Source organism: Nymphalis io, chromosome 3 (genome assembly GCF_905147045.1).
Source record: "Nymphalis io chromosome 3, ilAglIoxx1.1, whole genome shotgun sequence".
Classification (NCBI taxonomy): Eukaryota; Metazoa; Arthropoda; class Insecta; order Lepidoptera; family Nymphalidae; genus Nymphalis; species Nymphalis io.
In genome coordinates this window covers 14,503,416-14,527,341 of record NC_065890.1, presented here as the reverse complement: position 1 = coordinate 14,527,341, position 23,926 = coordinate 14,503,416, and the positions used below count along the sequence as shown (strand labels likewise).

Sequence of the window (23,926 nt, the reverse complement as noted above, 5' to 3'; positions counted from 1 at the left end):
TCTCGTCTATCCTTTAATGCAAAGCCAGCGTCGTCTGCAGGCTCTGTTACTAAATCAGCCGTTATGGAGTCAAAGCGGGGCTATTTATGAGGAAATCCTATTACATAAATATTTTCCTTTTAACAGATTGACTTAAATATGTTCTTAGTTTTTTAAGATTATTGATAATATTAAAGGCATTCGTTACAGTAACACATTCTGATCTCCCCACTTAGCAGTGGGTAAAAGTTTTCCATTCTTCTTAAGGAAGGTTAGAGCTTATTTAACCGCGCTGCGTTTAGCTATCAATGCGGGTTAGGGGATACATGTTCAATACAAAGTTTCCTTCACCGTCTAGAAAGATATAATATATCAAAGACATGAAAACTAAGTGCAAGCCCGGCGTCAACCTGCAATCTTCGATTATGATTCTCGAGTTTTAATCACTGCGTCGTCTCGGCTTCGACTCTCGTAATTTAAACTATAATTATAAATTAATAATTTAAAATATCCAGGAATATTAAACGGAGCTACTAAGATTATAATTTTTTTAAATTTCTGCATATATTTTAAGGCAAAAATCATCCATCACCGCAGAGAATGTCAAAAATCTAATAAGGATTATTTTGAGTGTAGTATTCATCTCGTAGTATAATATTATTAAAGCGCGTGTCCCACATAAAAATTTGAACATCCTAATATAAACGTCATCTGTAAACAACAATATTGTCGTCGCAAAAGGGACTCTGTACGAGAACGGTAAAACTCTTTTTCGATTGGCTGCACGAAGTTTGCCTGGCTCGTCAAAGTGCGAGATTAGATCCGGAGAGCTAGCATGGAGACATCTACACAGCCTCTTACCTAACTTTGAAGCTTAGGATGCTGCACATATTTTTTGCAGGAATTACTCCAAGACTTGGCAAGCGAGGAAGTGACTTGGCTTGTTGGAAAATTTGGTTTTTGGTGGAAAGATATATTTTAAATTACAAATAACAGCGACAGATATTGCAACATTTATATTTTATTATTAAAGTGGGCCTTTGTATAAAAACATCTCTCGGCTCAGACTTCTTTTGTTGAAGATAAGAATTATTTCTTTACGTTTACGTTTTTATTTGGATTCAAGTTTCTAAAGAACAATAAAGTATATTATCAACTATTGTCATGAAAGTAATTTGATTTTAGGGTTTAAAAACCTCTTGACTTTGAATATGTGTCCAAGGTTATTATTGCTACGAGTTGTAAATTTATCAATTACTTTCATTTAGTATCCACACACTTGTTCATTTGTGTACAAGTGTGTGGGTACTACTCACACACTTGTAATTTTACCGCCAAACAGCAATATACAAAGTATTTCCATGTTACGATGTCATCTTATAAGAGTCAGTTTAATTAATGACGCATAGCATGTTATATCTTTATATATACATTATACATTTATGATTCTTCTGTACGTGTGTACATCAATGACTTCTTAAGCGGCTAGACCAATTCTGATGATTTTGACTTGTTTTGTGTGTGTGTTGTGTGAGTCCCTAGCTGGTTTAAATAAGACCCGGTAGGTTTCAGTGCGATTGGGTTCGAGAAATTTCATTATATTTAACAAAAACGTACGAAACTAGAGTGGGTAGCTAATAACGAATAAAATTGAGCAGAGATAGCTCAGTGGAGCCCAGCAAAAGTACATTTACAGTTTTTTCTTTGTTTAATAATCTCAAATGATTATTTATCAGCTGAGCGCTTTCTTTTTTACATTAATTAAGCTGAATAACTATACTAATATTTAAATAAAGAATATTTTAAAACATTAATTTCACAAATAGTTTTCAAATAGAAAAGAGAACCGATATGGAAGTTATTATTTTCAAACGAAACGATACTCTTCAATATTAAAAACTAGAACCTGAAGCATTCAATAAATCGAATAGTAAATAAAATCGATTTTATTCGAATGATATTCAAGTCGGATGGAGTGAAGCTGAAAGTACTCTCATTAAGTAATTAAATACGGTTGCGGCAATCGTTACAGAGTGATGCTGAGAGCCATCTCGCTAATGGATTAGAGAGCAGAGCAACTTCAACGGATCATTCTTCGACTTTTGAATTGAACTAAACAGATTATTTTACTATAGCAACTAGTGCAACTCAAATCGCTCCAAGAGTTTGTTTTGGAGGCAACAAATTAGCCTTTTATATTTATAATAATTAATAAATAATAAGATTAATAATAATACTAGCTACTGAGTCATAACTGCAGATCATTAGGTTCCGGAATCGAATTCCAGATCGTACTTATAAATGTCATTGGATGTTGCCGTCATGACAATTCTCACTAACAGCGTAGATTTCAAATATTTGCTGTTTTGTGCTATTGTGGCTCAAAAGCATGTAAAACCGTTAGTTCTGTGTCAGGCCTATATTCGGTGAGAGTGAGGGAGTAGGAAGGGGAAGTGTAAACTTGCATTTAGATTGTAACCTGTACACTAAAATATTCAAGCAGGTAGTAGCTGGAAATTATTATCATCATTAAAAATATCATCAATGATAGGAATTATTAACCTGCTTACCATTTGTGCTAAACTTAGACAATAAATATCATAATTAATAACTTCTTGTAAGTCTGCTCAATATAGTATCTTTGTTAATTAAATTTTATTAATTAAAAATAATGCTTTAAATATTATTTATCATCTCAAAGGAAATCTAATATATTTTACTTGTTAAATAATAATATAATTTTCATAATGTCAACTTAATTAAAAATTGTATCAACATTTCATTTTTTATTTAAATATATTCGAAATATTTTTATTAACAGTTAAATTGCAAACGATGCTATAGGGCACCAGATTGACATGTTGACGTTTTATCATTAAATTAATTACTTTGGAAATGCACTGTTGGTCATAGGATGTATATATATTATTATATGTCATATACCTGTACGTGTATCTAACTCATTGGCTTAATGGCCCGCTATAGGCCGCAGAGGTCCAAGCCTGCTGGGGTTAAGTTCCAGGATAGGTCAGTAAAAGTTATTACGTTTTTAAATAGGAACTTACAATTTGGCAATGTGTACACTTCCAAGCCCGTAAAAGTGCTTAAAGTCAATGGTGCTGCGCATAAACTCACTCGTGTTGGATTGCCTTTCTATAGGTTCATGACAAAATCATCATCACCTGTAAATAAATTGGCTCATTTCCGTTCAACTGGAAGAAAATAATGCTCCTTATTATTGTGTGATGAGTATTGCCTGGTACCAAATTTCTCTGCCCTTTTGATAATTTAAAAGGTTTGGTTCATCGTAAAAGCTAAAAATGATCGAATACATAAATAGAGTTATAAATATTTTATATAATTATTTTGTAGATTTATTTTACTTCATACTTAGGACGAGATCATCGGTTTTCTTTGTTTGCTAAAGATTTACACTAAAGAATGTGAGCATCAAAAAATAGTCGTCAAGGCGATAAAATGTACATACTTTTTTAATCGTCAACAAACACTATTTTAGCATAAGGTTAGGTAGCAAAGTAAATTATAATTTAATATTTTTATAATTTATATGACAATATAAAACAAATCTTCTAATCAAATTATTCTACAAACCAACATAGAATATACTTTATCTGCTACACCATGTCAAAGATTCGTTAAGCGATACGCAAAGATAATGGTCGCAGTAAGCGATACTACAAGTGCCGAAGTGTCCAAACAAGCGAGCAAATCTCTAAGGCGGGAAGTTTGAAGAAAACATTGTTATTACGAACAAAGGGAAGCTGGCAACAAAGGAGTATATTGCTTTAACGAGACCTTTTATCTTCTCCCTTAATATCTCATCTTATTTCTGGAACTAACATCTATTTTATGGGACTAGGTTTTAAAAGTTAAAAAAAAACGACATCAGTATTTTAGCGAAATAAGTTATCTGAAAGAATGTCGATTGTGCTCGGGGGAAACCGGAAGCGAGTCTCCAACTTGTCAAAACCCGATAGATGCAACCGACTTCACCACTTTCTACAATAAGAGAAACTCACATCGCTTTCAGATCATTTGGAATGAATCCAAAATATTCCTTAGTATCAATACATTAACTTGCGAATTAAATAAAATTTAAATAATTTTCTCGTTTATATTATTTTTATCACTAAAGCAACAAATTACTATATTCAACAATCTTTCGTTACACCACGACCGCAAATTGTATATGTAGTGTGAACATACTCACTGGGACTATAAGAAGGCTAAATCCTTATTTACACAGTCGATGTGTCTATGCCTTGCAATAATGTTTAACGATAGAATAAAGTTTCGCTAAACGTTGGGACATTTAGGCTCCTCTCTCTGAGATGGCTTAGAGCTCATTCCACTGCACTGCTCCAATATAGGTTGGTGGATACACATGTAACAAATTTTCATCTATACATGAAGGGTTTCTTATGATGGTTTCCTTTATCTTCTTGCACAATATGCTTAAAAAAAATCCGTGATCTTAATTCTCTTGTTCTGACCACTGAACCATCTCGGCTTTAAATAGGATGATAGAATAAATGATGTAAATGCTTTTTTTGCACTTTAAATTTCACCACACTAAAGCACATTACTCCCGCAAAGTTAATTAAAATCTGTCATATTTTGTCCGTCTTATCATACATAGTCTTAAGCCTAATGTCACTCCATTCGGGAAGTTTTTTTTAATGTGTTTCTGGTAAAATTTATTTACAACAATAGAAGCTCAATTAATACGTTGACATTAAACGTTTATATTATTATAGTTGTTATGTATTCAACATGATGACAACCATTCAACAATTAAAATATCAAGCAAATCTCCAAGTTATCAGCAGCAGACGCGAGCTTGAGTCAAACGTTTCTAACAATGAAGACAAAACTTAGTTCCAACTTCTGAATACTTTAGATACTTTCTCTTAGTTAGCCCTGTGTAGTATCATTGTGGAAAACTTTCCACCTCAGTCTTGAAAATACAGAAGATTAATTATTCTTTTTACGACGGATTTTAGTCAACAGTATTGTGTTAATATTAGGTCCATACATATGAAATTGACGTTTTGTACGGGAGGAATATAAAGTCAATTTTTTTTTTGTAAAATATATTTTATTAATCAAACAACGGTGCATCCATTGTTATCTATGCACTTTTTCCAACTCATAGGTAGTTCATTGATCCCCTTACTAAAAAAATCAAGGGAGCGAGAATCAATAAACTCTTTGAAGGCAGTTTGGACTGCCGCATCGGAGTTGAATTTTTTCCTTGTAAGAAGTTGTTCAAATTCCGGAAAAAATGGTTATCTGTTGGAGCAAGGTCTGGGGAGTACGGTGGATGTCGCAGACATTCCAATTGTAGCTCATCTAACTTAGTGGTTGTTTGTTGTGCAGTGTGTGGTCGTGAAGCAAAAGTGGCCTGGAGCGATTGACCAATGTCGGTTGTTTAGCAGCTAGTTCTTCCTTCATGATTTGCAGTTGCTGACAATAGATATCTGCCGTAATCGTTTGGCCAGATTTTAGAAAGCTGTAGTGAGCGACACCGGTGCTAGTCCACCAAACACTCACAAGTAACTTTTCTGGGTAAATTTTCCACTTTGGTCTCCGGTCGTCCACAGGGTTGGTTCTGAAGGTCGAAATTTTCAGAACGAAAACGTTGAAATCAAAAACGTACCGTGCTTTCTTTTGCGACACCAGCGCCGTACACATCATTAATCCTTCGAGCTATTTCTGCAGCACTGGTGCCACGGTAGAACTCGTACTCGTAAATCTACCGATATTTCATGTTTTCCATTGTGTGGTAATAAGTGACGCCAAAAAAATAATGAGGAAAAAACAAATGAATGACTGTTTTCAAAACTCAAATATACCAGCTAAATGAATTTATAAATTTGAATTTGGAATTCTTAACCAAAAAGGAGATATTTCAGATCAAAGTGGTCAGTACGACAAAACGCTAATTTATATGAAATTAAGTAAAGGCCCTAATATTAAAAAACATGTCTTGCTCAACAGCAAAAGGACCATGTTAGTATAAGTGTCAGTATTTTTAAAATAAGCAAAAATGTTTTTAAGATAATTATTTATATTATTATACGGTGATATGTACTAAGACTAAGTATCCAGCAGAGTATAATAGCTCATCTTAAGTCGGAGTGCATCTATCCCACAGCACTTAGCGTCTCACCAACTTGTATGATGTCGGAAAAGCCGCCTTTCAACAAAAACGTTCCCATGGGTTGGCGTCAGGCCGGCAGCCGCCTTCAAAATTTCCCGAAACATTTTTCATGTTAAATTATATAAAAATATCTAAATAAAAACGCGAGGCGAGTTTTTTTTTTTTTTATAGAATAGGAAGGTGGACGAGCATATGGGCCACCTGGTGGTAAGTGGTCACCAAACGCTCTTAGACATTGGCATTGTAAGAAATGTCAACCATCGCTTATAGCCAATGCGCCACCAACCTTGGGAACTAAGATTTTATGTCCCTTGTGCCTGTAATTACACTGGCTTACTCACCCTTCAAACCGGAACACAACAATATCAAGTATTGCTGTTTTGCGGTAGAATATCTGATGAGTGGGTGGTACCTACCCAGACGAGCTTGCACAAAGCCCTACCACCAGTAAATGAGTTAGTGATCGTTCATTTTTTTTTTTCATTTTAAACATTTAGCATAAAAGTATACAAAAACCAATGTAAGTACTACATAGTATTTACTCTAAAAACTGAACTGATAATTTCTTTGAAAAATATAGCTATGTATATTTTTTATTTATTTTTATATGCGCCGGGATGGCAAATGACCCTACTCCACCTGATGGTAAGTGGTAGTAGAGTCCAAACGCGACGACGGTCAGTACAGTCGGGAAGAATGTTCTGTACTAGCCGTCCCCGCCTTGCCGGCCCGTAAGATGCCTCTTCACGCCTCGTTTGAAGGAACCCGGGTTGTAAGAGGAGGGGAACACGTGAGCTGGTAAGGAATTCCATTTTTTGGTAGTGCGACAAAGAAAGGAGTTGCCAAATTTCTTTGTGGGCGATGGAATTGATGTCACAGTTAGGCGGTGACATCGAGAACTAGCTCGCGTGGACTTGAGAAGGAAGGGGGAAGTAGGACTATTTATAAAAGGACTTTAATAAAGAATTTATTTACAATATCGCCCAATCGAATCGCTTATTAATTTTTTAATTTCATTGGTCACAGAAATAATTACGGCTATATATTTCATCGTATAATTAAAAACTGAACTTAAGCGTGGGTTATGTGCTGTGTTTAGAGCAAACTCATAAATGTTGTCTTTGAAAATATATACCGTTTAAAACGTATCTTTACTGTAATAGAGTAGTTAGTGCGGTACACTTCGCTCCCTACAATAACCATCTCTTCCGTTTTAACGATACGGCGATCCATACAAAATCTTAAGAGCTGCTTAATGTCACTATTATCTTCCTCCTCTGGATATATACTTTGTAAAATTTAGTTGTAATATGCGTATTTGGTCCATACAAAGTTTGGACGAGAGACTACTCAATTTAGACGAACTGTTTTAAATTTGCATGACTTAGGAAGCAAATAGTGTTATTTAATAATTGTTTTAGTTATTAATTTTAATTACAAATGTCTGCTTATTGGATGATAGACACTTATATAGGAGAATATGAAAACTTATTTACAACTAATATGTATATAATGCTATATTCAAAGTTAATAAAACGCCACTATTATACTTTTAGTACTTGGTTAATTTACTTCAAAATACTCCTATGCGGGCCCGTAGGTGTATTTTGAAGTATATGTATTGTAAGTGTATGTGCGTGTTTATCAAGTTAACAGTTAAATGAATTTTTTTTCAGTATAAAATAACTATATATGTAATAACTAAAACTAAAATATTATTGAAAACTCAAAAAATAAAATTCACAAAAGTTATTTACTTCAAAAGTAACACTTGAATTATTCAGAGGCTATCAAAGGAAATCTAGAACTGACAAATGACGAAAATACAGATTTTTTTTTTTAGAAATCTACCTATACGGATGAGCAAATGGGCCACCTGATAAAATATATATTTCAAATGAAGGCTTATTTTTTATATACTTTATCATTAGTACCTACTACTTTACAAATGAAAACCTACAACTTAAAATAATAATAAATAAATTGAATTATATTCCGTCATGTGAATTAGCACAAGTATTTCAATAAGTGTTTCAAGAGCTACTCGACCCTTCCCAATTGAAGGGTATCGGGAGTCAGATCGGGGAAGATCAAACGTCACAGCTCAATAGACCATCTTACGCTCATACAAGTTCAGAAGCACGCAATCTTTCTGCTAGATATGGCGACGGTATCTCGACTCAAAATGTCTGGGCGATCGGTTAGAAATTGTTTGTGACAGCTATGCTCCGGGACGGGACACGACAGCTACTCGAATTTATCGAGATGACGATTTACCTTAAGAATTGCTTCAAATTTAGTTTTACAACAAGTGACAGGATGTGAAAATATTATTACGCTTTTTTAACTGTAGACATTTACAAGCAATACGTACACAAATATTAAACACAGTATTCTACAGATATATGATATAATAAATTTAAAGGGTATTTAAGCGACAAAATAAGTAACAAAAACAATACATGAATATATTCGAATGTAAAGCTTCAAAGAGAGTGTACTGGAAGCATTTACTCGTATGTCATAACAAAAAGGCAAGAGAACAAGAGCAAACAAGCGATTGTGGTGAGAAAGTTTTCTGCGCACTATGGCTCCCACCGGTCTATTGTGCCTGATATGATATCGTCAAACATACTTCACACGCCTCCACTGTCACAATGTAAAATGCCGAACGTAGCAACATCGATGTTCAGTGTTTGTTTATTTTAAGATTAAAATCCGAAAATGAAATGTTATGTAAAAACATTTATCCTCACAATTTTATTTAGATTTTTAATGATTTTATACAACATAATAATAAGAATAGTTTTTATCTTCGCTTGTTAGAATTAAAGGTTTCGGTAGTATCGTAAAACATTTTTTTAAAAACAACGGTGTAATTATTTGTAAGTTCCAAATAAAATATATTGTCATTTATTATCCAGCGGGAACAACGAGGAAAAGCATATTATTGCGTTTGTGAGTTTGGAGTATTTTCTTTGAAACGCTTCCTAAAAATACATTTTCAAAATTGCAACTTTATAAAACTAGTTGCCCAAACTTTTTATTTAAAGTTCTTCGTACAGGGGGATATAACAGAGAAATGCGAACACGAATTTTGTTTTAGCTCCCATATTCTGGATAACGGGATGTTTTTACCAAAACAACCGAATTTACTTTGTGCATACGACTCGTTTTCAGTTTTCTTTATACTCGCAAAATTTAGTCAAAATATCCATAAAGGTCTAACATGTAACATTTTTATATCGTTGCGTTTAATTATTTTTTCATGGAATTGTCACATTTTCCATTGACAATATTGCGGCATGTTTCTTGGCTGAAAAAAGTGCTACATGTTAACCTAAAATATAATCAGCCTTTCGGTTAGATTTGGATATTCAATTTTATATTCAATCTGTCGTATCTATTTTTCGAAGACGAAATTGACTCTCAAGTCAACTGAGATTACAAATTCATTTCAATTCGATAGGGACAGTTACAGCGTAAGTACGCTTCGAGTGGACGATGATTGTATGTAAATATGTACTAAAAACAAAAAAAAAAAAATTAAACAAAAAAAATTGGTTAAAGAAAAAAATATCTCATATGAATGTTTTTTCTTAGAATTAGCACATTTTCTTGAACATAGATCCTGGTTTGGACATTTATCCTGAAATTTACTTCAATTATATTGTAGAAATTCATCGAATTGCAAACAGTAACATTTAAAAAAAAATCTATCGAGTAGGTATGTCGTCATCAAAAAATAGCTTTTTTAAAGGCAATAATGCCTTCCATATTTCTCAACTATATACATACGTAACGTACATAAGCTGTACGAATTTAAATTATTTTATTTCTAATTTATTATCATTATGAACATCTAAGAAATTTGTAAGTAATGTACGCATATTTCCTTAAAAACCCACACTTAACTTTTCTAGGTTTTCATTTTAACGAGAAAAGTTGGCACAATAATGATTATGTTAAATATCAGGCGCTTAACTTAAAGTTGTGCCGTCTCCCGCCTCGCGCTCATTCCACAACTTTTTCTTTGGCTCTCATAAAACATTTCACGTTCCTTACATAAGTCGCTCTTACAGTTTAATTCACATAGAGTATAGAACAAATGACAGAATGAAAGACATTTGCGATTCTCAAACTTTCGTTACTCCTTTTCCACAAGTGGGACTTGATGTCTTAAAAAATAAATTTGATTTTATTATATTGATGTGCTTTAACATTGCAGTCAGGCCGTGCATTATTCTGCTTTAAACAATATAATCAGGCTTTGATTATGGTTGGTTAACGGAAATTTAAAATATCTTACCTACTTTTATTTTCTAGGATATTAAAATAAAGTAAAAGTAGCAGGTAGTTATAAGCACATATTTAACACATGAAGTCGCAGAGATTGCTTGCTCGGTTGAACCTTTTTTACTGGTGGTAGAGCTTTGTGCAAGCTCGTCTGGGTAGGTACCACCCACTCATTAGATATTCTACCGCAAAACAGTAGTACTTGGTATTTTTGTGTTTTGGTTTGAGGGGTGAGTGAGCCAGTGTAATTACAGGCACAAGGGCCATAACATTTTAGTTCCCAAGGTTGGTGGCGAATTGGTGATGTAAGTGATGTTTAACATTTCTTACAATGTCAATGTCTATGGGCGTTGGTGACCACTTACCATCAGGTGGCCCATATGCTCGACCGCCTTACTATTCAAACGTCGTCTCATTATTCGTTTTTTTAAATATACATCCCCACTACGAGCACCCTATCGTGCCTAGTTTGACATCGACTGAGTTCAGAAAAAAAAACTTGATTCGAGTTGGCTTTTACATATATATTTTTGACATTTAATTGTGACGAAAACAATTAACTTCACCATTTTTTTTATTTTATTATGACGAAATTGCTCAGCATATTCGGATATATAGCGCAATTGAGTAGAACGCACGTCCATTGAGCGGAGTGTTATTTTATGATTATTATTATTTTTTATATATCGTGTTCGAGTTTTACCCGCTATAATACGTTTTGTTTTTTATTTCTACGGATGTGTTCAATAAGATTGAACTACAACGTGTTGTGTGACGTGTACAAAATCCAAATATAAAGTTCATAATTCGCGAAAGGTTCAAAATTATACTAAATTATTAGTTTATGTAAATTATTTTTAGAGTATTATTTCTTATTACATAATTCATCATTCAGTATTACTCCATAATGCTCGATTTATTGAAAATGTTTTCGTTTTAAAAAAATAAGAAAAGAGATTCGGGTTATAAGACCCACTTTGGGTTTTTTTTTATCAAAGTACCAATATTAACAGTTGCATCATAATATATTGACAACTGTATGATTGATATGTATTGATTATGTCCATGAAATATTTGCGTCAACACGAAAGTACAAATAAACTGAAAACAAGTTTCAGACTTCGTAAAGTCAACACATGGTTCCTGGGTATTCGGTATTACTATAAAACCTTACAGATACTTTTACGTTTGCAAAGTAATAAAGAAAGGCTTAGTTTAAATAAATGGAAGCATATATTTTTATACAAGTGATAAACAATACGGAATTAGTTTATATTAATTACTGATTCTGCCCTAATTTGTGTCGAATTTCATCAAAATCAGTTCAGTGGTTTAGCCGTAAATGTGTAATAGACAGAAGAGTTATTTTCGCATTGATTAGTACGTAGTATAGATAAACATCTTTTACTTTTTTTTATAGTTTAAGTAGGTCCACGAGCATACGGGCCACCCGATGGTAAATGGTCACCACCACCCATAGACAGTGGCAATATAAGAAAATCCTTATGCGCCAGTCTAATATGTCCCTTGTGCCTGTAGGCACAAGGGACATAATATCTAAGTTCCAAAGGTTGGTGGCGCATTGGTGATGTAAACGATGGTTAACATTTCTTAGAATTAATTTATAAAAAAAAAAATCTTTCTTTTCAAATAAAGCCATTTAACATAAAATATTTTTTATCTATTTTATGTATTGCTCGTAAACAATCACTTTCTAAGTCAATAAACTATTAAAAATAACAAAATTTCTCTTTGATGCCGTGTTTTTCGATCAACTGGAAACTTTTGCTTGACCCAGATTATTATAACAGTTGTTGAGGCCTAACAATCTACTCAGTACAAACAAATAAATAAGTTTGGTAACAAATCTACAATTTCAACTGGACCGGAAAATATTCTATTGAAAATAGATTTATTGGTTTAGAATTTCAATAAGCTGCTTTACGAATAAATGTATGAAAATATAATAATTTTTATCGTACTATAAATACATTTAAGTACAACTAGCGAATCCCTTTAGAACATGTTGTCCGCCTTGTGTATATGTATGTAGCAATTGTCACGATGATCAGTTGGACGGTATTCATTCTTCGGCATTTAGTCGTAGATACAAGTTTCAAGAAAGTGTATAGAATAAAAACCTTCTCCGTTAGGAGATACGTTTTTTATGAAATAGGTAGGCAAACTGGGCTTATGGGCCAAGTAGGTGTCTTCTCTTCGTAAATGGGTCCTGTCATGAATTTGTTAATAATTTTACATTAAACCAATGAGTTAATACATGTTAACTGGTCACCACTGTCCAAAAATATTGGCACTGTAAGAAATTATAACCATTCCTAACATCGCCAATGCTCCGCTAACCTTGAGAACTAAGATTTTATGTCCCTTGTGCCTACATTGACTCGAGTGAGTGCAATTCAAACCGGAACGCAACAATACTTAGTATTGTTGATTGATGGAAGAATATATGACGAGTGGGTGAAACCCAAGCAGACGGGTTTTCACAAAGTCCTACCACCTAGTAATACATGTTCCAACTTTCATGGTAATCAGTCAAACAGAGTCGAAGTCTATCACAAATATTCTAACATTTATTGTTAAAACTAAAGATAGTCTAAACTTAAGTGTGCGTAAGCATATATATGAGTCCATAGAGAAATCAGTTGCAGGACGAATTGTTTTACACTTTCCGAAGCACGGAGATGGAACATTGCGATCTTCATAATTCCGGTGTGAGACTGAGAATTTCTTAGCGGCAAATCCCGAGAATTTTACCCCAAAATATTCCGAGTCATTATAAGTTAGCCACTAGACCGAGGTAGCGTTTTATAATAAATAAAATGTCTAAAGAATAACGCAGTAAGCATTCAGTATTATTAATATTTCAAAACAGCATTCATTGGCTAACAAATTCAACATTTCGTCGCTTTGTAAACCGACAAAATCAGCTTGTATGCTCTTACACGTCGGAGTCAGTGGAGTGTTTAATCGCATGCACGACTGGTTGCTTGTAATCATTCAAGCGGATAATCTCTAATATGTTTTAATATTCGAACCCGATGTTTGCGAATTCGGAACCATGAAAATTGGAAATTTTACCGATTGAACATTCGACGATACGGACTTTATTAGACAGATAAAATATTGAATTTCATGTTGCCAAATATACTTTATTCGATTCAATTTGATAATTATCTGATGTGACTTCGATTTCATTTCTCTTTAAATATTGCTAATTGATTGTTTTTTTTTAATCTGGAATATCATCATGAAGATATTACAGTAGAAATTTGCATATTCGGCCATTTTCTGAACACAGGGTTTATAATATAATGAAGGTATGTGTATGGTCCATACCGGATTCCGAATATGTTTTGCCATGGGTACTAGAACGGTCTATTCTTCTAATCATAGAAATATAAATCATTCGCGATTCTGTGATTCGTACGACTCGAAAAAAAGGACGTAGTGTATTAGTAAATATTATAATACTTCTAATAAGCTTACTACTATACTATATTTTAATATACAGCTTAGATTATACATACCATACTATTAGTAGTCATTACATAATATTACAATTTTGAAGAAAAACTAACTCAGTTTGCAAAATATAGTCAAAGAAAAAGTTTTATTAGATGAGTTATTCATAATAAAGAAATATCATTCATAATCTCTCGTTAACTTAAACTTAAGTGCAATATAATATGTGCGTCAGTTATCTTGTATTTGTGCGTATGTTACAAAATGAATGTAATTCTGCTTGCCTTTGTGTTGCCTTTAGTGTAAGTCTTGAGGTTGGCTAATGGAAATTGCAGTAGCGTGAAGCCCACCTATTGTGTAATTAAATTCTCTTGTGAAATAAAGTTTATAAATAGTAATCGAATACAGTCCAGCGATTAAATGGCGTAAATGGCTCGCTTTATCTTAATTGTCTTTTACTATAATTCTTTCAATATTTACTCAATCACTCAGTAATTCTTAAAAATACAAACGAAAGCCTATTACATTTTTACACGCTGAAATCACTGAAGCGTCTAATCGTATACTCGATTGATCGTTCGTAATCTCTCAAGCGAGAAATCTCTAATATGTTTTAATATCGCAGCCTGTTTACAAAACGGATACTATTATTTTTGAATATTGGGCGAAGGGAACGGCGCGGATAAATATTTGCCGGTGTATTATCATCTAAATTGCTCTAATGTACAGTTTGTGAGACGAGCAACGGGTAAACGTATCGAATGTTTGCTCCTTCTGGGTCGTGTGGGTTATGTACACCTCTGTGAGCTAAACGTAACGCGATGTAGCTAATGTATTTGGGTGAATAAGGCTAAATCATCTTACATTTTTTATAATTTATTACAAGACCTTTAGGAAACAATTTAAGTTTTAATATTTTGTTTATTATTCACTATTACACAAATTGTTTGATTTATTTTTCAATAATCACACAGAACGGAATAATCACAGCTGCTTAATTTTTCAATATAATTCACTAAGAATATTCAACGTTTATTTTATAATGTGTCAGTTACTCAGTCAGTTATGAGCTAATTTTTGATGTTATTACTGGTATTAAAAACAGTCGAGTTGATTAATGACATGTAAGTTTTAACCCAAGACTGCAGGTATTATGGCCAGGCGAAGTGAATTTTGATAGATGACAATGGACGAAAAATGTTTCAATGTTTTTACAGTACAGTGCTTATATATTTGGCTTTATGCATCCTTTCATTAATTTCGGCTCGTGATGAAACCATGATGAAATTGTAGTATTAACCCGCGTTGAAGCAGCGCTGGAAAGAGCTCCAAACCTTTTCTGATATATTTAAAATGAGAGACAGATCATTGACCAGCGGAGGGAAATTTACTAATTGTTACTGTGATCAAAAAAACTACCAGTCTGCCGATAGAAGTAAAAACTTGAAACTGTTATATATATTTATTAAATTTCCACATTTATTTGCACTCTAAGTAATAATTCTATCCCTATTTACTATATATACTTTTCAATTATCAAAATACATACGACAGTATGTCGCAAGCTAAAATACATACAACAGTATGTCGCAAGCTAAAATACATACGACAGTATGCCGCAAGCTAAAATACATACGACAGTATGTCGCAAGCTAAAATACATACGACAGTATGCCGCAAGCTAAAATAATATTTAAAATACACTTATATCATTTGTATATACTGTTATTATTTACATAAATTTAAATCATTATAATTCTCATTAATTTCCACAATTCTTAAATTATTCTACTTTTAACGTTTTAATTATTTTAACATTAGCAAATCGGTGACGCGAGTCTAGAGAAGTTATCACTTCAAATATATTTTGACTCTAAATTAAGTTTACGTTCTAGCTACTGCTAGCCGATGAGGTCCCAGTGGTTAGAACGTGTGAATAATAACCGATGATTGTGAGTTCAGACACGGGCAAGCCCCACTAAAATTTCATGTGCTTAATTTGTTTATAATTTATCTCGTACTTGCAAACGTTCTCCTTAAAAATAGGAAAGGAGGCCTAAGGCCATAAGTGGGACATTCACACGCTGTTACTTTTTTATATGAAAATAAGAATGTTTCCAATCAAAGGTCGAATACATACATGTAGATATATGTCGCTAAAATAAATAATGTAAAGGTATATACTTTCAAAAGATCAATAGTCAGCGATTTGGCTCCAAAGTTAATAGCAGATAATTATCAAGATGGCAGATCGCCAGCGCCATTCTTCCCGCGATCAGCTAATGGTTCGTAGACGATGTGGTCCTCGTGCCGGCACGGAGTTAGTTCAACTGTCGTCCGTTGCGTACAATAAAACATACTGATTTATAGATACGTAATTTTAGATTTCGATCTAATTTAAGTGCAATATGCCGTAAGTAAACATTTGTAACGTTTAAGAATAAAAATCTTTATAACGTAGAAAGGACGAATATGAGATTTTTTCCAGCATACTTAGTAGTATATTTTTATTTTATTTTTTTTGGTCTAGCCACTGGGCTAACTCAGCTTTTCATTTATTGTGTATTTGTATATAATAAATAATTATATAGGAATTTTGCAAGTTTCATGACTTATCTGTAACAAGCTCCAAATAGCTTAGTTAAATAAGTTACATCACGTTGCAGTGTAATCCTCAACGTGGAGTAACAAACGACCCCTTGCTGAGCTCTGAACAGTGCATCTTCGTGCTGGATCAATGAGCATAGTCACGGCTCATTGGCTAGTGGTAACGAGACGCAGGCGCCCGGGGAGTACTTATCGAATTACTGCCAGGATTGCACTATTCACAGAATTATTAGTTTATCCGGGAACCTTATCTAAATAGACTTATCAATTAACGTAAGTCGTTATTAATGTCAGACTCATTTTAATTAACAGAAATAGCTTGACAATGTTTTGTTATCAACGGCCTATTTAATAAGAATGTTCTTTCGAAGTAATTTTGTTTGTAGGTTATAAGAATTAATTCACCTTTTCTCTTATTTATTTATTTAAACAGTCAGATCACAAATTGGTCTCCAGATTACTATCTGTGGCAATACTATATACCAAGGTATATATGTATTTGTTTACCTTGTCATTGAAAGAAGTATCACAAGTACATCGTTAAAGGGCTGCCGAATCATGAGTGTTAATTATTATATTCCTTGTGCCTGTAAACTGACCACCCTTCACCCTTCAAACTAGGACACAGCAATAGTTTTACGGTGTATTTATTTTTCTGGTATACTTATAAGAAGACTCTACCTAATAAAAAATAACTAAAGTATTCATTAATATGAATATTATTTTTTCTTTGTTCTAAACATTGACAATAATAATACGATTTAAATTATAAGTGTATTGTATAAGTCTCAATCTTCCTAATTCGTAATTAAAATAAAAGTATCATAAATATATATTTAAAAGTATTTCAAAACATGCAATATTTCAATCAACTGTCAAGGTAGCAAGCATTTAATATCTTGAACTATGCAGCGAACGAGCTGAAAGTGGAACAAAGTAATAAAAGTGCACAAAGACCTTTGAAAACTCTTGTTTAGTGTTAAATATCCAGATCTTTTTAAAACAAAGGGAGCGAGGTAGAAGGCAGGTATTCTTATTGTTTCACTCGCAGTCGAAGTTATTGCGGCTGCGGGCAAGTTTTCAATGAGGAGGGTAATTGGATTTGCCCGCGCTAACTGCTTGAGCGTCTGATATGAAATGTGTCACGCCCTCACCGCTTTCGCCGCGATCATTTTTGCACGATAACCACAGTTTGATTAGTTTTCAACCGGTTCAAAAAAGGATTTTGCACAATTCCCATTTAGAGCTTCGTGCAGCTAGTGAATCAAGTAGCAACGGTAATTAATGTTTAGATTTGAGTAACTGTTGCATTTCCATCATTAAGATCTTTTGTTTTATACCAATTCGTCATTATCTGAAATACATGTGTGTTTGTCACACAAGATAACCCTTTGTGGCTTTGTGCAGAGACGAAGTTGGTATCGCTGTGTTCCGATTGAATAGTTCAGTGTAATTAGAAGCACAATGGACATAACATCGTAGATTCCAAGGTAGTTGACGCATTGACGCTTTAGGTCGAGGTTAATAAGCCATCTTACAGTGCTAGCATATTTAGGTACCGGTGACTAATTTTCATTAGGAGTGTCATTTTTATCTACCTTATAATAATAAATTTAAATAGTAAAAATAACCTTAAGGTTAATCAATATTTAATTTTTTTTCCGAAATCCGATCCGTTTATATAATCGTCCTAATGCGTTTCCGAAATAATTTACATAAGTGTTATTTAAATCGAGTATATAATTTTTTTTTTATTGTACTTAATACACGATTTGTATGTTTTCATTTTAACATATTTACTTTAAAAATATTTAGATATTTAATTAATGTGATTTCTTTAAAACATTTACCCATAACAGTTCAAAAACTAGACTGATATATAAAGAAGATTAATATGTCTAAAAAAGAAGCACGTCGACACAAACGTCGCAACGCATCAATCATCAAGGGAGGACCTTTTCAGAATCAATCACGCACAAAATGTAACCAGCCAGAGGCTTGTTTGAGGCAGATGTATACGAGGAAAGAGTAAATAACTTACGAAACTTACAAAGGGTGATAGTGTCCGGTATTGATGTACAATTTAAAGCAACACATGTTGAGTTTGTAGTTGTATCTAAACCAGTTTTCAAACAATAATTGAATATTCGCAAAGAAAATGTAGGAAGATGAAGAAAATGAATTAGACGTTGTTGATTGCATAAAAACAAAAGTGAAGTAATCAGAGCATAAACGTTGCTATGATAAAACAACTAACAGGACTAGAACTAGGGCACGCGCAAATTAAGCATATTATGAAAAATCACGTTTCCCGAAAAACGCATTAATATTTAAATTTAAATAATTTTTAGTTTAAATCTCGGTTTCGATGCTTATGATGCTTTGATCAATGGAATATTATTTATTATATTTTTATTCCGGCTAGTTGTTAACAACGGCAACAAAGAATGTTTCTTATAGTTTCCCTTATTATGGGTAAAGTTGGTGCGGTCTGGTTGCGGCAAGTTTTCAATGAGCGTTGCGATAATTGGATTCAGTCGTGCGACGCTGACGCCGACGCTAACTGCATGAGTGTCTGTTAGAAAAACGTTTACGTCCGAACGATCATTTTTTGATTAACAAAGCGAAGAAAGATTTTATAACTCGCATTTATCCTTCGCAAAAAGGTCCGAAAACTAGTTAGTGACCGAATTTTAAATAGCTTTTATAGCTTTTCGATATAATAATATAAAATAAATTTAGGTTCATATTATAATTTATTTGTGTTTAGGGTTAAATTTAATCTAGTAAAATTTTGTGACAAAAGTAATATGTAAATTAATATTATTTTTCGCATCAAATAAAAACTGTTTATACATATAAAAATTTATTGTTGAAGAATATTGGCTATTCAGATCCATATTAGGTAGGTTCGAGGTGAGAAATATGAAACTATCGATGAATTTCAGTAACCTTTTAAACATTTCCTAGTGCCAGTAATTAATTCCGCGCAGCGTTTTGCGGCAACTCGGGGCGACTTTCGCTGCTGTCAGCGCACAGATGAGTTCGCTTAGTTTAACTCAACTTATATGGGAAAGTTTCGAAGTCGCATTTGAGAGAAGTTACATTAACGCTTTACAATATCGATATCATTATGAAAATCTTTTGTCAAAAAATGTGCTAACAATGGATCGAGTAATTTCATTGGTTATAATTATATTAATACTCTGCGGATAATTTTGTTTATTTGGACTAATGATAAGAATATAATATTATTATTGTCTTTCCTCTTGCAAAACCTAAATGAAATAATACATTCGCATAACACATTATTACAAACAGAAAAATAAACAGTGTTTTCAAAATTTGAATTTTTGGCAATAATTTTTTTTTTATAAATACTTAATGTGCGGATACAACCCGCTCATTATATGCTAAGATTTGATTTAAAATTTTCAATCATTTATAACGTGTGCAATCAATGTTTACTTTTAATTCTGAGTTCGTAAAATCGAGACAATGAATGGGTTTATTCAGGTTCCGACTGTATTCGTTGTATCCGATTGGAAATTAACTCTCGGCATTGCATCAAATTTAATGGTCCACCGAAAAGATCGATTACATCGATATGAATTATACGCCGGGGCATCCCGCGGTATCGATAGCTGTTGCTGGCCTACTGCCAACCGGCGTCTATCATCGCCTGTAATTACCGCCTAAGTGTAGGCTCACTGCGCCGGATTCATTACATAACGCGCAATATATTGCGCCGTCGACAGCTGCGTGCTTGCGCAGCACTGCTGGGCACCAGGCGATGTATTATTTTGCGGAGAATTCGATCGTTTTAATTTTCAAGTAGTCGTTTTACTCCTAGATTGGGAAGCTACTTAACATGGAATCAACGTCTTGCCCTATATAGGCTTTAGTTTTGCTTTTGATCGTTGAAGTAACACTAAATAAACTTGGCTTTTATACTAAAATCTTAAGGCCAGTAGAGCTGTTCTGTTAAAAATTTAAAACGCGGTGAAGTACTCGATCGTGAAATTACAGAGTGTTAAGTGACATTGACATGCATAATAACTTATGATTAACAAAATCGCATATCATGGTAACTCAGCTTAACATTTTACTTTTGGAGTGTCGAAATTGTTTCATTAAGAACTGGTACACATACAACAACGTGCAGTGCGGGGCGGGGGTGTCAATCGTGCGAGTCACACTAAATAGTTTTATCTATTTAAAAGCATTGCAAATCATGCTTAAATTAATTTTATCACACCCTACTTTATTTATAATTATAATAGACGAGCGAGTTGGTGAAAACTTAAACATTCAGCGCTGTCGTTAAGATATATTTCATACAATATTTTCATATATCTGTTACAGTTTTGCCAGCGACCTGGGGAAGCCTTGACTATATATCTCAAGCAAATTCAACATATAAATATACTTTATACCTCTTGCGTATCCTTAAGTAAAATAATATAAAAGTTCAATATCAATCGGATAAGTAGGGTTTGATCTGTTAAAAAGACAAAACAAAATGCCTTTTTATAATATTAGTATACTGTGTATTCTTTTTCGATTAGATTTAACAAGTATATTTAATACGAGGCAAAATCCACTGCGAATATTTGCGTGCACATTATGGATAATAACCAGCAGGTGCTATACAGAGTTAGCCCATTCAGAGTCTATTCAAATTGGCTCAAATAAAAGTGTTATCACATCGATTTTCGATTTCTCTACATCCTGGTATCCTATAGTGCTTACTAACAGGCACGCTGGCTATACGCCAGTCTTTTTGCCATTGCCATAATCGTGGATGTGATATTCATGATTATTATCATCTAAAATATCGTAAACTCACATTAATATAATAATAACATTCGTTCATTTGCTTTGTAATTAGATTAGAACCATGTCATAGTATGTGAGCTTAAATAAATATAAATATTCTGTGTATGTGTGTGTATCTGGTGTAGATGAGTGAGGCAGTTTTATGACATGCACAAGATACATTATATATTTGATACCAAAGTAGGTGGCGAAATGTCAGCAAAATTATTAGCTTATATCTCGTATAACCTTTAGATAATCCATATATACCCTTCCTTTTAAAAAATACAAAATGTTAAAATTCTTATTTAATTATAATCTACCACTTACCGTTATTCTTTTAAGCTGCCGTTTGCCTTTGTACCAAGAGATGGCAGCGGGAGGACGACTGCCTGCTGACTCACAGGCCACTTCGTACCTCCGCTCCGCCGTGAGCACGCCACCCTCGCCCGTTTCAGACGGTTTTTTGATCTCCACCGTTAGTGGACGTACTGAGGAATAATTAAAGTCTTAGCATTGAAAAAAAAAAAAATTCAGTTACATATAAATGTAATAACTGTTATTACAAATTAAAGCCGAATATTTATATATTACAACTAGCTAATCGCCTTAGCTTCGTACGGGTAGATAAGAAGAAAAAGTATTAAATTTTGGATGGGATTTGCGTAAAATCCATTCTTAGTGAGCGTATACGTCGGGGAAGCGTATATGACAAATTTCAAGTCAATCGAGCGGAGTTTAGGAGATCTCGTGATGAGTCGTATGGGTGGTATACGTGGTTTGAAAATTGATGAGTCATTTTGAATATTAGCTTGGACATATTTATTCACAAATATACACATATAAAGCGACAGAGACATTCACATATAAAGGGTAATTCACATATAAGGGTAAGCATAACGTGATACCGTAACGAGTAAGCGAAACGTGAAAACAACGTCGCTGCTACATGAGTGTTATCGGGATTACTTACAGAACATATCCAGAACTAGTGACACCTCTTTCGGTGGCACTAGATGAGAGTTGGCCGCTTGACACGTAAACACTGCGGCGTAGTCCGCGCGCCGTATCGCCGGCCATAGTAGTCTGTTTTCTATGACATCTCCTGTATTGTGTTCGTATTCTTCGTCTACTAGCACACCATTTACAAGCCACCGGACTGAAGGTTCGGGGCGACCTGCAACAAAAACAAAGTTTTTTTTAGTTTAAAATATAAAGAAAGACTAGCAAATGGTCTTGCTGGTAAGTGGTCACAACCGTTTATGCACTTTAAGAAATATTAACCATTGCTTAATAAAAGAAAAGAGATGCAACCGCAAAATAGCAGTACCTGGTATTATTGTGTTCCGGTTTGAAGGATGAGTGAGCCAGTGTAATTACAGGCACAAGGGACATAACATCTTAGTTCCCAAGGTTGGCGGCGCATTGGTGATGTAAGTGATGGTTAACATCTCTTACAATGATAATGTCTATGGGCGTTGGTGACCACTTACCATCAGGAGGCCCATATGCTCGTCCGCCTTCCTATTCTATAAAAAAAATGCTATATGTGCCTGTAATTAGACCAAATGATTACTGTTTGACAGTATAATATATGATGACTGGGTGGTAACTATCTCAGCGGGGCTTTACAAAACCCCTTACAAATATATTTTATATAAAAACTAATAAGCTCGTGGTATGTCTGATAATGGCATAACACAGTTTTTTATACACCACAATTATTTTTTAAAATTCTTTAAGATTTTTGGAATTAAAAAATATGAAAATAAGGTAATGTTAACGCTCATTAAAACTGTTTCGCTGCGCGTGGATTAATTACGAATCAACGGCAGTATGAGTTGACTAAAGGCGGCATTTAAAATTCAGAATAAGGTCGAGTATAGTTCTAATTAATTTAATTTGCAATGAACTATGACTGTTTATTTATTCTTCGCTCATTTTACTCTGTAAATGTATTCACTAAACGACTTAAAAAAAAGTATAGTAATATATATATAGTATATAAAAATAAAAATGTATAAATGTTGTCAAAATTAATGAAATAGTTTTAATTGTACAATTTATTTCAACAGCCAAATGTGCTCCTAGTTAACTAGAGATGTGTCCCGAGCACTTTGACAAAATCTTCCCAAGACACTCGCATGCAAGTCCTCATTCCCTAAAACGCTTTATCTTAGCCACAGTGCCATCCAACGGAGCACTTTGTTCAAATTAAATTACTAGTTGTATACCGAGTGCGTCCAATCTAATTCCGAGTGTCAATGGATTCAATTTGGATTTGTGTTGAACGTCCTCTAGTTGCTGGCATGCATCTATTCATGAAGCACGCAGCCCGCTGAGCCGCCGGCTTATGTTTCGAGCTCCGAGCTCCCTCTTGTAAGTGGTTTGTTTACGTGCATATAATTACGCATAATGTAGCTAAAATTTCGATTATGTTAATTGTATTTAAGTTAATCCGTTAACCGAACGTAACCGTCATACAACAAAAACAAAACGTTTAATTCAATGCAGTTCGTTAAATTTATCGTGATATTTTATAGCCACTAAAGTTATACA

General features: G+C 33.7%; 1 protein-coding gene across 1 annotated transcript in view; it reads right to left on the bottom strand.

Moving 5' to 3' along the window:
• Positions 1 to 23,926, bottom strand: part of LOC126781206 (nephrin) — a 440,964-nt gene that overhangs the window by 120,574 nt on the left and 296,464 nt on the right. The window contains exons 6-7 of the mRNA XM_050506069.1: positions 22,341 to 22,544; positions 21,698 to 21,858 (exon numbers count right to left, since the gene is read on the bottom strand). Coding sequence (XP_050362026.1) covers positions 21,698 to 21,858; positions 22,341 to 22,544 — 365 coding nt within the window. The remainder of the gene's footprint in view (positions 1 to 21,697; positions 21,859 to 22,340; positions 22,545 to 23,926) is intronic.